The 14,154-nt window shown below is 40.9% G+C and overlaps 1 protein-coding gene across 1 annotated transcript; it reads right to left on the bottom strand.

The window, feature by feature from the left end:
• Positions 1-1,090: 1,090 nt before the first annotated feature.
• On the bottom strand, positions 1,091-13,191 carry fam167aa (family with sequence similarity 167 member Aa). The gene is made up of 3 exons (XM_022673031.2): positions 13,028-13,191; positions 5,599-5,957; positions 1,091-4,697 (listed from the first exon to the last, which is right to left on the bottom strand). The coding sequence occupies exons 2-3, from the start codon at positions 5,932-5,934 to the stop codon at positions 4,434-4,436; spliced, it is 600 nt and encodes a 199-aa protein (XP_022528752.2). The 5' UTR covers positions 5,935-5,957; positions 13,028-13,191; the 3' UTR covers positions 1,091-4,433.
• Positions 13,192-14,154: the final 963 nt, after the last annotated feature.

The following is a 14,154-nucleotide window of genomic DNA, read 5'->3' as shown; positions in this document are numbered from 1 at the left end:
AGTAATCCATCTGATCAATATGTTTATACTTGTATATGTATTTTTATGTATACTTGTAATATGTATTTTTATAGATGTAGACAACCGCTCAAAAAGTTTAGAACACCGCATATTTTTTTTAATTTATTGTTCTTTTTAATTTATTGGTAAAATGCCTTTTTAGGGAACAAGTAATTGGCAACTATCTTACAATAAAAGTAAATTAGGCTTAAAAAGTTGATACAAACACTTTTGTCCCTGTTACACAAATACCTTGTATTGCTGCTTTGGCCATTTTTGACATTTTTTAATCCAGATTCTTTACATTTTAAAAAATGACTATAAATGGACTGATAAAAATGCTCAATTTAGGATAAACTATTTTACAATAATTCCACTAAAGGTTAAGAAATATTTTCTAAATATTATATCTTCTTATTATCTTTTAGGAGAGTTTTCTAAATAATTAAAATACTCTAGGAATTATTTTAATTCGTTTTTTGGAAATGGTATTTTTTTTTACTTGAAGTCTATATGTTTAACATTTTGGAAAGATGCTATATGCATATTTTTATATGAATAAAAATACAATAATTAAGTATTAACTTCATGAAGTTCTCTTTTGCCACCAGAAATTTTGACTTTTTTTTCTTCATTATTTACTATGATCAAAGGTGATTCACAAAGAGAGATATCACATTGGATCAGTTTCTACATGAGGGATTATGCCTACTCCTAAACTGTATTTTCCTTTTAACTGAAAAATCTCCATTCCAAAATGCTGTGTAATATTTAATCCATGTCTGGGAAAGTTCCTCTATATATTCAAGTCCAAAATACAGCGTTATCTTTTATCTGTTTTCTGAGAGGCTCTGGAATGTCTGTGCATCATGAGCGACAGAGGTCTGGGCATGGTGCCACACAAGACCATGACCGGTTCAGCAGATTACTGCCTATTTAGGCTGTAACATCGTGAATCTTTGTAGTCTCTGTTATCTAGTTAGCTTAAACATCCAAATGAACATCTGAAGTCAGAGATTCCTAGCTGACTCTCTGCTTTCCCTGCCTGCTTTAGTCAAATCAAATTAACATCAATAACTTTGAGATGCAGTTTGTTTTTACAAGATATTTACTAATGTCACGGTTACAATTAAGCCAAAATCTATTCTCATTACACTGCTGAACAACGTTGCATGAGCTGTATGGCTAGCACTAGTAGACTGAAAGGCTGTTTTTTTTAAATCAGCATGAAACAAAGTTCACATCACTGATGCTGAACAGGTTCTTGGCTAAAAATAGATAGGGTCAAGACCTCACACAGCTTGAAAAGAGTCCAAAGGCAATGAAAGCCTGTGTTTTCTCAGTTGCAACAAAACAACTACAATAGCTAGCATAAAGACAGCGACAGTGTTCATAAAAAGAAGAAGAAGAACTGAGATTTTGGCCTAAATCTGTCTGTTTACACAGGTAGTTCCTTCTTTCTTTTTTTTTTCATACAACTGACGAGCCTGGGCACACAGAATCCAGGCTCAAACACAGCAGACTGGCTCTGAGCCAATCCACCGGGCCTCAGTGGCAGAAGAGACTGATATAACTTAATAAAAGCTATGACTTCATAAAAACAATATCCAAGAAGGGAAATTCAAAACTGTATATATAGTTTTACAGTCAATTTGGCCTTAAATATAATAAAAAACAAGGATTGCACACAACAGTAACAGACATGTATAAATGAGTAGCTGTGTCCCAAAGCCTTGACTGCAACCAACCTAGGCTGCTTACCTTTAAAGTTATTTTAAAGACACAGCTTTTCTGTGAATGTACAATGCCAAAAAAAGACCCACAAAAATTTCGGGCAACAATGGTAACAACAAAACCTCAGGTGTAGGCATACTCCAAAAACACTGGGAAAAATAAGGCATTTGTAGAAGAAGCTGAACAAATACGCTCATAAGTTCAGTATAAAATGGCACAAACATACAGCTCTTCAGTTCAGATAAGGCAAAATACAAAGCTTGACATTCTCTAACAATTGATATTTCCTAACATTTATCAACTGAACCATTCATTCAATTAACGCACAATTGATACATCTTTTCATGTCTAAAAGCGCACATTGTGAAAATTCTAACAGGCAACACTGGTTAAAAATCTACAATCTACAATTCCATAAATGATCATAATATTTTCTTATCACTGTGCTTATCTTTCTCTGCAATTAGACTTCTTTCTCTGCAATTAGACTAAAATAAACAATGTACAGATACAGGTACTGTATGTATGGGGACATTTAAAGGGTAATGCCTTCTTGTATATCCTGACTATTCTAGTAATAAAAAACACACTAGTAAACTTTATGAAAGAGTTACAAAAACGCTAATAAAATAAAAATAAAAATAATAAAAAATAAAAAATCTCTGGGTCTACAATCTGACTAAGAGTGAAATGCAATAATGCAAGTGTCAAAATGTGCTTTGGAACAGTTAATGGAGTCTTGTCTCCTTAGAAGGTTGAAAGAGTGAAAACACGGCACTGAATAGATAAAATAGACAGTCCACCAACAGAGTACACCACTGTCCCAATTTTGTAACTATAATACATTACAAGCACATCATATTTTAAATATATTCTTTAGTGGCATCATTTGATTTTAAGTTAATAAAAAGACACATACTCTGTATGACCAATGTCTGCACTGCCCTGTAAAACTAACCCGTATGATTGCTAAGCCGCCATACAAATGCATTGGAATATTTTTAATAAATGATTTTTTTCTCTCTGACTCCTGCAGTATCCTAAAAACACTTGAAATATCATGCCAGCCCTGCAGTGGGTGCTAATGCTACACAAAGTAGGATGCCAAATGCTTTAAGAGCAAGTTTAAAGACCAAAACAAACAAGCTAGCTAGCTAACTAGCTTACTGTAGCAAAAAGCTAAAGCCCAATTTCTAACAATAAAGAATTTCTTACTGTGTGTTGTTCAGACAACAAACCTTTTTATCCTGTTCTTACACACACTCTTACACACAAAAACAACACTTGTTTTTAAATCTTTAAAATCTTAAGAAACAGAAGTCTTTCTTTCTTTCCTGAGTCTAAATCAGTAGAAAACAAGCCTGCACTGGTTAATTCATGTTGCATTTTTTGGCTAAAAAGTGTTCCACTGACCTGTGATAGTACTGTATTAATCCGGGGTCAGCTGCCAGAAACTGCACTATGAAGCATTGGTGAAGCAGCCAGGCATAAAGTATATAACGCGGCAAGTTCCTAAAAAAAATTGCCTAAATAATTTCTTCATGTTGCTATGTGTTAAAATCTTCTGCACCCTCAGTTCATCCGATTCTACACCTTTAGGGTAATGGTCTATGTCAAAAGAGTGACAGTTAAATCAATTAGTCAATTCTATAAGTATATTTATTAGTCAAATTATACCCAAATACCCAAAATGTGACCATTTTTATAGGTTTCCCTGATTTTGGCGACCTTAACTGAACTAATTTCCACAATTCAGGGCAATTGTTAAGTGAAGAGATTTTACTACAATATAAAGTTTACTTCTTCTTATAGGTTATACCTATTGCATAGGTGTGTAATGTTTTTTTTACTGAGTTCAGTCTGCATTTAAGTCCATGCACTACAATTTGAAGCTGTTAACTGTTTTCTGTCTTTTCAATCAATATAAAAAAATATATTAATTAATTAGGATTGTTACTGGTTAGTTCTACTGCGCGACTGTATGATAAACTATACTCTTAAACCATTGCTATTGTTTTTTAATAGCCATAAAAATTGTCATATGTTTTTGTGCTTGGGTTATTGAGTAGGAAATTATTTTAGGAAGGTGTGTATATGACATATTTGGTCATATGTCTGTAACTAAAATACTGAATATATTTAATATTAAAATATTTAAAGTCTTGTAATTTAAGTTTAATTTAAGTTTTATTGTACAAACAGGAAGTGATGAAGTGCTGCTTTCAACTTCTCCTGTCGCCATTTGCATTGCTTTGAGGTATCAGTATCCATTGTAACCACGGCAAACAGTTTTAGGTTATGTTATGTTTGTTGGGTATCTGAGTATAGTTAACTTTGATACTTTTATCTATGCTACAAACTTCATATTGCATTGCACTGAAGCACTGAAGATTTAGTTTTCGTAAATTCCTCCACCCTGGAGATCAAAACAGAAAAAGAAGCTAGATATGTTTGTAAAAAGTATATGGATTGGTGTGGACATGGCCCAAGTCACAAAACAAGCAACAAATCTACACCCTACCGGCATGGCTAGCACAAATGTAATTTCCTACACTGTAAGAACGTGTCTTTAGTAAGGCTGCACAAGAATAGTAGGTCAGAGTAGAATTTAGACATATTGTGGTAGCACAGAAAGGTAATCTGCTGGTGGATTATCTAGTATAAAACTGCAGGGTAATTCCCAGATTCCTTCATAGCTGCTAACAGAGGGAGAAGCGGCGGGAGTTGATGTTCATTTTTGTGATGCCAAGGAGTTTGAGTGGTGCTGAAAGGCTGAATCCAGAAGCGACAGGCCCATCACATAGCAGCTCCAGCATTTCATCCCGCTCCTCCAGTTCGAACGTGGCGTCGTTTAGCATCTTACGATGCTGGTTACACGTCTGCTCGATTTTCAGCTTGTTGAGATCACTGTGCAGACGCATTAACTGGCAAGCTAGCTGCTGGTCCTGCACACGCATCTCTTTCTACAGTGAATAACAAACAGAATACCAACTTGTGGAATGAGATTACAACTCAGGAGTCAACATACGCAATACTATTAATGCACAATGATGTGTTATCAGCTTAGAGTTTAGATTTTCTGCCTGAACCCGACCCGATTGGGCTGAAGAAAATAGTCTGTGACGTAGGGATCTGTTTTTTAATGCTTTTTTTTTTTTTTACATAAAGCTATGGCGTGATAACCACAATACAAAAAGTAACAAATCAAACTGTGTTTTAAAAAAAGTTGCACAAGTGCCCAGTGCACACTCCATTGTCCGTATTATGCACTTGACTTGCAGTGTTTTTGCACATAGACTATAAGCTTAATATAAAACAAGTTTGTTTAAAAATTATTTTATATTCTTAAACCATGTTAAATTATATTAGATTAGAGGAAAGTCATTCAGACATCATTCTTGTAGCCTAATTTACCGATGTTTAGTCCTGTGGATCATTGTTCGCATTGTTCATGATTTAATCTTTCGAAAATCTTTTCTTAATAAACATTTTTTCTTAAAAAATAGATCTTCTGCAGTATTGCAATGTTACTTAACATCATTCTGAACAGATTTTGCCAATCTAAATAGCCCCAAAATGTTTTTAAAAACCTCAGTTTTTTGCTCTATTTGGTCAAAAAATGTCGGGTTTAAATTGGGCTCAGGCTTATATTGACAGTTTATGGGGCGTGTTGGGTCGGGCTCGGGCAGAACATGCACAGACTGGATATTTTGGACCTAATCTAAGCTCTACATCAGGTATATACATGAATAATTTCAGATTTTGGAATCAATAGATTATTTCAACACTAGTGCAGCTTATCAAAATGTCATGGTACATTCAAAAACAAAAAACATAGTTTATTAATATCATTAATAATCTCACCAGCTCTTTCCTGAGCCATTCCAATGCCTCGCCAATACTTCCAAACCCCTTCAGGCTCTCAGCAGGGTGCCTTTGTCCTTGGTGCTTTGCAGTCAGTGATGACTTTTGTAGTTGCCCTTCTTTAGCAGTCACTGAGGCTTCCAGGCTCTTAGCTCTGAGGGTTTCTAGCTGAGCCCTCACGTCAAAGTGTGTCGGCCTCCTTGGCTCTAGTTGTAGTTTCTCAGCCAAGGCCTTCAACCTGACGAGGTAGTCATCCTGAGCCGCCGCAACATAACCGTTCTTATCCGAATCATTTGTAGTCGCCACTGTAGTGTGGGGGATTGGCATTGCCGTCATTGATATTCAGGCCAATTTAAAGGCTTCAGGAAACGTTTGGAAGAAGAAAAAGAAAATGGAAAAGACAAAAAGAAGGCATTTATTACAGTTAATAACATCTAAGAAATTACAGTGAAACATGTTTACATTTTTATTAGATAGACACTGGTGAGCATTATATCTCCTGTAGAACCACATATGTAAATCTCGAACAGGCTACATCAACAGCTAATGCTATTTTTTTTTACTAAAAACAAGAATATCAGAGTGTCACTATAGTGGGCAAATAAAAAAACAAACTGCTTGCTTAGACATATTCAATTTTCTTTTGCATCATGATGGAAATGACACCAATACTGGCCAATACGACCCACAGTGTCACACCTTGCCAAATGCTTGTCATAAACAGGCTGGGCAGGGCTTAGCTACACTCGCAACTTCCTCACAAGGTATGGGCATTCCAAAGCCATTCTCTGAGGTTACATTTCAGCATCAATTTAAATACTGCTGTTCCATGACTTTTGGCATGCCAATGTATATCTTTACCTCTTGAAACACAAAAAGTGGTTGTTCTTTTCCTAACATAGTAATTACTTGCAGTATATACACAGAACAGATTTTGTGAATAATGCGTCCATGGAACCCCTGGGAAATGTATCTGACTTCTAGATTATAGTTTAATTGATAAAGACTTGATAGACTATAAACTATATATTCCCCAAAAAACACATCTTTAAAAAATGTATATGTGCAAAAATGTGGTTCACTTTTTAAAAGGCTTCTTTCTTCTACAAAAAGAAGGCCCTAAAACACACATTCAAGGCTTTTGAGACTTGAGTTAAACAGAGTTAGAGGTTCTAGTTAAAAATTAACTTAGTTAGTAACTTAGTTTACAGCAGACATGCTGTAATGGATGGTCATGTGAGAATCTGTACACAAAAAAGAAGCCAGTCCATTGTAAGGAGAGTCTTATGACCACTATCTATCAGTGAGACAAGTCCTGAATGAATGTTTCCACTGTGGAAAGAAACTAGTCGAGCTGTGCATGCGAAAGCTGAAATGTGCAGAGTGCAGGAGCCCTACCAGGAATGTGTAGGTGTTATTCCAACTGTCTGTCTGTTTCCAAAACAATGTCTCTTTACCGTTCACAGCATTACAGCAGAATTTCAGATGAACTGGGTCAGGGGTTGGGCCTTTAAAGCCACAAACTGAGCATATCAACAACTCCCACCTAATGCACCAGATGTTATGATAGTATTATTTAAAAAAATGATTGAATTAATTATTAATTCAGTAAAATGTTTGTGTTTCCTGGAAGTGTTTAGCATAGGTTTACTTGTTCCTCAGGCGCTCTAGAGGAGGGTGAACAGTGAAGTAGGACACAGCAGCTGCCTGCTAAACTGGGAATCCCCAGGGTCCGGCTAGTCTCGTCATCCCTCTAAACCTCTTCTCTTCAGCAACCAAAGCAACCAGAGGACTCCTGATCTGTAGGCAACCTCCTGTTCCTAAAGACAGACTTTATCATATCAACACAAAAATACTAAAATCCTTATATGAATGAATGTGTAGAACACTGATAATGAACTAATTAACTGAATGGACTAAATTGAATGGATATGGATGACTTTTATCCCACCAACAATGAGTTTGTTTAAATATACACTGACTGTGCAATTTATCAGCAAGACATTTGTACACACCGTTGTGCATTTTCCTAATCAGCCAATCATGTGGAACAACAGTATCTAATTGTTTTTCCGAATTGTTTATAAAGGAATACGTTGGAATTCACTTTTGTTAGCAAAGATCAGAAAGCTAAGGCTGCAGTGGGCACATGATCACCTAAACTGAACAACTGGAAAAATGTCTGATCTGTTGCATTTCAATTTTCACAGAGGCGCACAGATGGTTGGAGCCAACAGCATGAATCCACTGAGCCAACTTCTATTATGTCAAAAGGCCAGACTGGTGGAGATGGTGTAAAGGTGTAGGTAGTGTTTTTTGGCACATTTTAAGCTGTTTAATGCCTGTTAATCATTTCTTGAATCCCACCACAGCATATTTGAATACAGTTGCTGACCATGTGCATCCCTTCATGTCCACAATTTACTAATCTTCTAATGTTTACTGTGGTAGGCCCCTGGGGTAAGGGGCGTGACCACAGTGACCCAGAAGGAGGAAGCACACAGAGAACACAGACACGGGGAGTGGCGGGAGGTGCGGCGGCTCCCGGCAGCGCCGTGGCGGGAGGTGCGGCGGCTCCCGGCAGCGCCGTGGCGGGTGGAGCGGCGGCTCGGGGCACCGGGACCGGCGGAGCGGCGGCTCGGGGCACCGGGACAGGCGGAGCGGCGGCTCGGGGCACCGGGACAGGCGGAGCGGCGGCTCGGGGCACCGGGACAGGCGGAGCGGCGGCTCGGGGCACCGGGACAGGCGGAGCGGCGGCTCGGGGCACCGGGACAGGCGGAGCGGCGGCTCGGGGCACCGGGACAGGCGGAGCGGCGGCTCGGGGCACCGGGACAGGCGGAGCGGCGACTCTCGGTGTCGGGACAGGCGGAGCGGCAGCTCGGGGCACCGGGGCTTGCGGAGCGGCGGCTCTAGGTAGCGCTGGGGCTTGTGGAGAGGCGGCTCTCGGTAGCGCCGGGGCCTTCGGAGCGGCGGCTCTCGGTAGCGTCGGGGCTTGTGGAGCGGCGGCTCTCGGTAGCGCCGGGGCATTCGGAGCGGCGGCTCACGGAAGCGTCGGGGCTTGTGGAGCGGCGGCTCTCGGAAGCGCGGCGGCTCTCGGAAGCGCCGGGGCTTGTGGAGCGGCGGCTCTCGGAAGCGCGGCGGCTTGTGGAGCGGCGGCTCTCGGAAGCGCGGCGGCTTGTGGAGCGGCGGCGGCTTGTGGAGCGGCGGCGGCTTGTGGAGCGGCGGCTCTCGGTAGCGCCGGGGCTTGTGGAGCGGCGGCTCTCGGTAGCGCCGGGGCTTGTGGAGCGGCGGCTCTCGGTAGCGCCGGGGCTTGTGGAGCGGCGGCTCTCGGTAGCGCGACGGCTTGTGGAGCGGCGGCTCTCGGTAGCGCCGGGGCATTCAGAGCGGCGGCTCTCGGTAGCGCCGGGGCTTGTGGAGCGGCGGCTCTCTGTAGCGCTGGGGCTTGTGGAGCGGCGGCTCTCGGTAGCTCCGGGGCTGGATGAGCGGCGGCTCTCGGTAGCGCCGGGGCTGGCTCGGCCTCGCTCTTGTCAGGGCCGTTCTCCCCCCTCCACAACTCCGACTCGGCCGCCGAAGAGTTTCGCGGGAGAGGTGGGGCGGAGTTGGACTTTAGCCCAGGCAGAGAGGCGCCGAACTCGTCCTCCTCCTCCGGGAAGACGCAGCAGCAGCAGAAGTCCGGGCCGGTGTGAGCGCACTCGGCCTCCCGGTGTCTGGGGCTCGGACACCACTCGCACCAGCCGAGTTCGGGGCGAGGCGTCCACTGCTGCTGCAGCCGCCTCTCGCTGGCGTCCTCCCAGCGCTGACGGAGCCACTCCGGAAGCAGAGAGGAGAAGGGGAAATCCTCAGCGTCACCGCTGCAGAGCGGTGGAGAGTAGCTGGGGGCGGGCTCTGGCTCGAGGAGTAAGGAGGCGAAGGGGAATTCCCCGGCGTCACACCAGCGAGGCGGTGAGTAGCCGGGGGCAGGCCTCCCCTTTTTTCTCCCGCGAGGCATTATTATTTATTTATTTTTCCGAAAAAAAAAAACAAAACAAAACTGAGGTGTGACTTCGGGCGGCCAAACAAAGGCATGCTTTGAGTCCACCACAGCCCCGTGCCGTGCTCCACTCCGCGGCTTCCTTCCAACCAGGTCACTGGACCCCGCCCAAAAGAGGCGGTCCCCGCATTCTCCACCACTGTGGTAGGCCCCTGGGGTAGGGAGGCGTGACCACTGTGACCCGGAAGGAGGAAGCACACAGAGAACACAGACACGGGGAGTAAATGAACTCAAAACATACCTTTTATTTGCTTGAAAATGCCCTCCACCACACCCAAAATAACTTAAACAAACATACTATGGCCCAATGGGGCTCTAGAGTCTGTAGAACTACTTTTCTTTAGTTCTAAAGGTCCGTGCGGCCTCAGCTCACTCCTCCCAAGTCCAAGTCTCCCCCAAATGATGGCTGAGGCTGAGTAAATATGCCTGTCTCAACTGGCGGCTCAATCAGCCCTCATGCGGGCCAGCTGAGACAGGCATGGCTTTGCGCTCTGGCATGGGGCGGACCCACAACTCCCCCGCCTCCTCACGCCACATTACATTAGAAGCATCATAATGCCACATATCACAAAACACAAAGTTGACGCAAATTAGTTTAATAAAGCACCCTTCTGTGGCTATCCCAGTCAATACAATCCAATAGAACACCTATGGAATGTGATAGGACAGATTATTAACAGCTTGGAAGTGCTTCTGAAGAATCTAGAGAAGATCTGAGACGAAATCATGCCATAAATTAAACTGAACATTCCCAGCATCAGGTACAATCCATGCCTCAAAACGTTGATGCTACATTGGGAGCAAGGACGGAAAGAAGAAAATGTTTCCAGCTGAAAAATCCAGTTTGTGACTAGCTTTTGCTGGTAGACGGTTTCACATGGTCTTAATTGGTCTTTGATTGAAAAATTGATCAGGTAAAAACATACCCTATGGCCAATAGTGGTAAGCTAGCTGGTAAACCAACTCTTCAACAGCATAGTATGTGTAACTTAATTCAGGTCAGGCTTGATCATGTTGGCCATGGTGATGCTACTAATGCTGGTCAACAGACAAGCTAATTTTGCTCAAGCAGTTTAGTTATGCTGGCTGACCAAAAACATACCCTATACTGGTCAATATTAAACTTGCCAACTATCTTTACCAGTATGAGCTGGCCATGCAGGCTATTTCAGCAGGGTGTTCCTGATTTGATGATAAGCATGTAAAGTCATTTCTATTGGTTTGTTTGTCATAAAATGTTCATAGAATGTACAAGTATAGCTCACTTTTAAAAACATTTTATTTAATGAAAAATATGCCTTATGAGGCTCTGGTATGGCAATAATATGTGTGCTTTTCTAAATAAACAACTGTATTTTAGGATCTGCTGTGGAATGGCAATGGCTCTCCCATGTGGAGTTATTCATGCCAGAAACTCCACATCCAACTGAGCTGGGAAAGAAGTGACTTTTGGACTTTTAAGGAAGGCCTCTCACTGCTGTGGACCACACAGCTGCTGGACTTATGCCACACAGGGGAAAAAAAAAACATGAAACGTTCCAATGAATGGATTTAAAAGGATTACAAAATGTAATTCATCCAAATAGTATGACTTAGATTAAGTATGATAAAAATAATTAACGCTTCTGTGATTAATCAACCTGTTTAACTACATCATGCTGGAATGTTGTAACTGCACACTTCATCAAACAAATATAATTGCTCAAAGATTCAATATTCCTTCAGTGTAGTGTTAATTAAATTACTCTGAAACACTTATGTATAGTTCCGTATTTAGAGTAAGTGTTAACAGAGCTGGCAAATGCCAAGCACACGAGCTGTATGCAACATGTCACAGCTGACACTTCTTGGAGAGAGTGTGATTCTCAGTTGCCATAGTCCACCCACGATGACATTGTGAGCATTCAATCCCATGACATGAATTCAATGAGGTGATGGCAAAACACAAGCAGCAGGATGGAAGAATTTTGACAACTACTATTTATTTATTTATCTTTTTTCTGTCTTTTATCATAAACAGTGTGATTCCCTGTGGTTATCTGAGATGAAAAGAAAACAGTGAATATTACACTCATTGATGCATTGAAAACAAATAAAGTACAGTATAAGTAAGTACAATATAAGAGTAATTGGGGGAGGTCTTTTTGGGCAAAACTGAACTTTTGACAGGAGACTCTGGGTGCAAGATGATCTGGTGGCCAGGCAGGCCAAGGAATTCCTGGTAAACTCTTGCTGTGTGTGGGTGAGCATTATCTTCCTGACAAATGGCAGCTAGAAGCCCTGCCATAACAACCAACCTGTGGTGGCAGGCTGTCCTACACATACAGTAGTATCATTGAGCTGCAAGTGTCTTATATTGCTACTTAAGATGACCACCTGTTGTACCTGATGCTTCCTGTGTATAGTCTACGTTTCATGTTTACAACACCACTGCAAATGAGACGGTGGCTGGCGGATGTATAACTTAGACAGCGGGCAGTTTGTTTAAATTACCATCCTGCTTCTCTCAGTCCAATGATGCTCCCTCTGTCAAAGCTTGTCAACTGTGCAAAATGTATTTGAGTTTGTGGTAGAAGAATGTCTAGGAGTGAGCAATCTTTTACCAAGAGGTACTTTAGTACACCTGTAATCATTAATTATTTACATATCTGCCGAAACTGCCTGATGTGTTTTCCAGCAATCTAGGGTGCATTATTCTCTTTGTTAATGAGTTTATGATTTCAAATGTTTTTTAAAGACATTTTCAACCTGCATTTAAAAATAAGACAAAACATATACGTACCACAGGCACATCAATACATGTGTCTTAAATTTGGCATATGCCAACAGTAATAGAAACACAAATTCATCTCTAAAATGATCTCTAATCAGAGGGGAAGCAAGAGGTTCAGTTTAAGCTTTAGATTAAACTTGATATAACATCAGATGTTACCTGTTGCTATAAAATATTACCATCTATATTTAAGAATTATTGGCAATATTGTCCTTGATGAAAGACCTGTAATCATGTTGACTGCAGATGACAGCCCAAAATAAGATGGAATACTGGTTAAAAAAATAACCAAATGAGAAATTTCTTTATTGAGAAATGATCGTATTATTCCAAAATAAGATATATATCACACACACACATACATACACACGCTGACACAAACACAAACACACACTTACACACTAGCAGCCTTTTTCTCAAGGACTATATCACTGCCATAGCAGAGTTACAGCCAGCCCACTTGTGTGCACCATCTTTTTAGCTCAGTCTTTTCACAAGTGTTGGTTTTCTGCTGTAATCTTAACAAGTGCTGCATAATGCTGTGGGTTGGGTTCTGCCGCATAGTCTCTCTCTCTCTATATCTCTCTCAAACACACACATGCACAGAATAAACCTGCAGCTCCTACCGTCTCCCTGACTCAGCTGAGCATCAGTGTGCTGCTATCAGGCTGCTATATCTCCGTTGGACCGAGAGGTAAAGATAGAGAGAGGATGACTGGGGTCTGCGTGTGTGTGTGACAGAGAGAGAGAGAGAGAGAGAGAGAGAGACAGACCCTCTCTAGTGGGTGTGTGTAGGGGGGTGGGTTGGGGGATGTCTGCGCGTGCTGGGGGTCTGCCAGGCACTGTCACACACTGTAGAGGGGGATCGGGCTGCAGGCAGGGGCGTTACTGATTGACACATTTGGAAAAACCCAACTTTCACTTCCGGTTGTGGGTCTAACCTTAGCTCACAGCTGATAGGCTCTCTAGTTTACAAACTTCCCTTTTTTAACGCAAGAAAAGTGTTCTTTACACTATAACTCTTTAACCCTTTAACTGCCTGTGATGATTCATTACTCTTTAATACATTTTTCCCAGGTAGGAAAAGGAAAGCTGTACAATCTATTTAAATGTTCTTAATCACATCGATTTTAGGTTGATTTAAAATTGATTGGCTTGTATTAAATTTTACTTCCATTAATTATGTTCGTATATTTTGTCCGTATTCTATTCGTATAGCCTGTACTGTGGTCTTGCAGTGTAGATATGGACATTTAAATAATAATAATTATCAATATAAAGATACGTTTTTGACTTTTGTTAATATTATTTAATACCTGTTTAATTTTATTTTCATATTTATTTTATATTTATTTTATTTAAATAAAGATATATATATATTTAATAGTTCACACTGTAAAGAAGGGTAATGAAACACGTGACCAGCACCCAGTAGTGAGGTATGTTATACTTCTTACCCTTTTATATAAAATATATAAAACAGCTTTTGTATTTTGTGTGAATTTGTGTTGTAATATTGAGTAAATCTCCCATTGCATTTTTAATATTTTTAGAGTAAAATAGGCTTTAATTTATTATTTAATTATAAAAAATATGTTCTCTCTTAATTATATACATTTCTAAATATTTCTAAACGTCAAATTTAAACTTAAACAGATCAGGAAATTATCTTGACGTGTGATAAACATCCCTATCGAAGATTTATATGAATAATTACTGTATATATCCACACAAATTATTATTAATAATAAGT

The sequence above is a fragment of the Astyanax mexicanus genome, chromosome 14, assembly GCF_023375975.1.
Source record: "Astyanax mexicanus isolate ESR-SI-001 chromosome 14, AstMex3_surface, whole genome shotgun sequence".
Classification (NCBI taxonomy): Eukaryota; Metazoa; Chordata; class Actinopteri; order Characiformes; family Acestrorhamphidae; genus Astyanax; species Astyanax mexicanus.
The sequence above is the reverse complement of the archived record's forward strand: the minus strand, read 5'-3'. Positions and strand labels throughout refer to the sequence as shown.

What these genes read in the sequence shown, in the direction of transcription:
- fam167aa (XM_022673031.2), bottom strand. Translation starts at nt 5,934, where the DNA reads ATGACGGCAATGCCAATCCCCCACACTACAGTGGCGACTACAAATGAT. An exon ending in AATGGCTCAGGAAAGAGCTG is followed by an intron (nt 4,698 to 5,598) that starts GTGAGATTATTA and finishes TATTCACTGTAG; the next exon opens with AAAGAGATGCGTGTGCAGGA.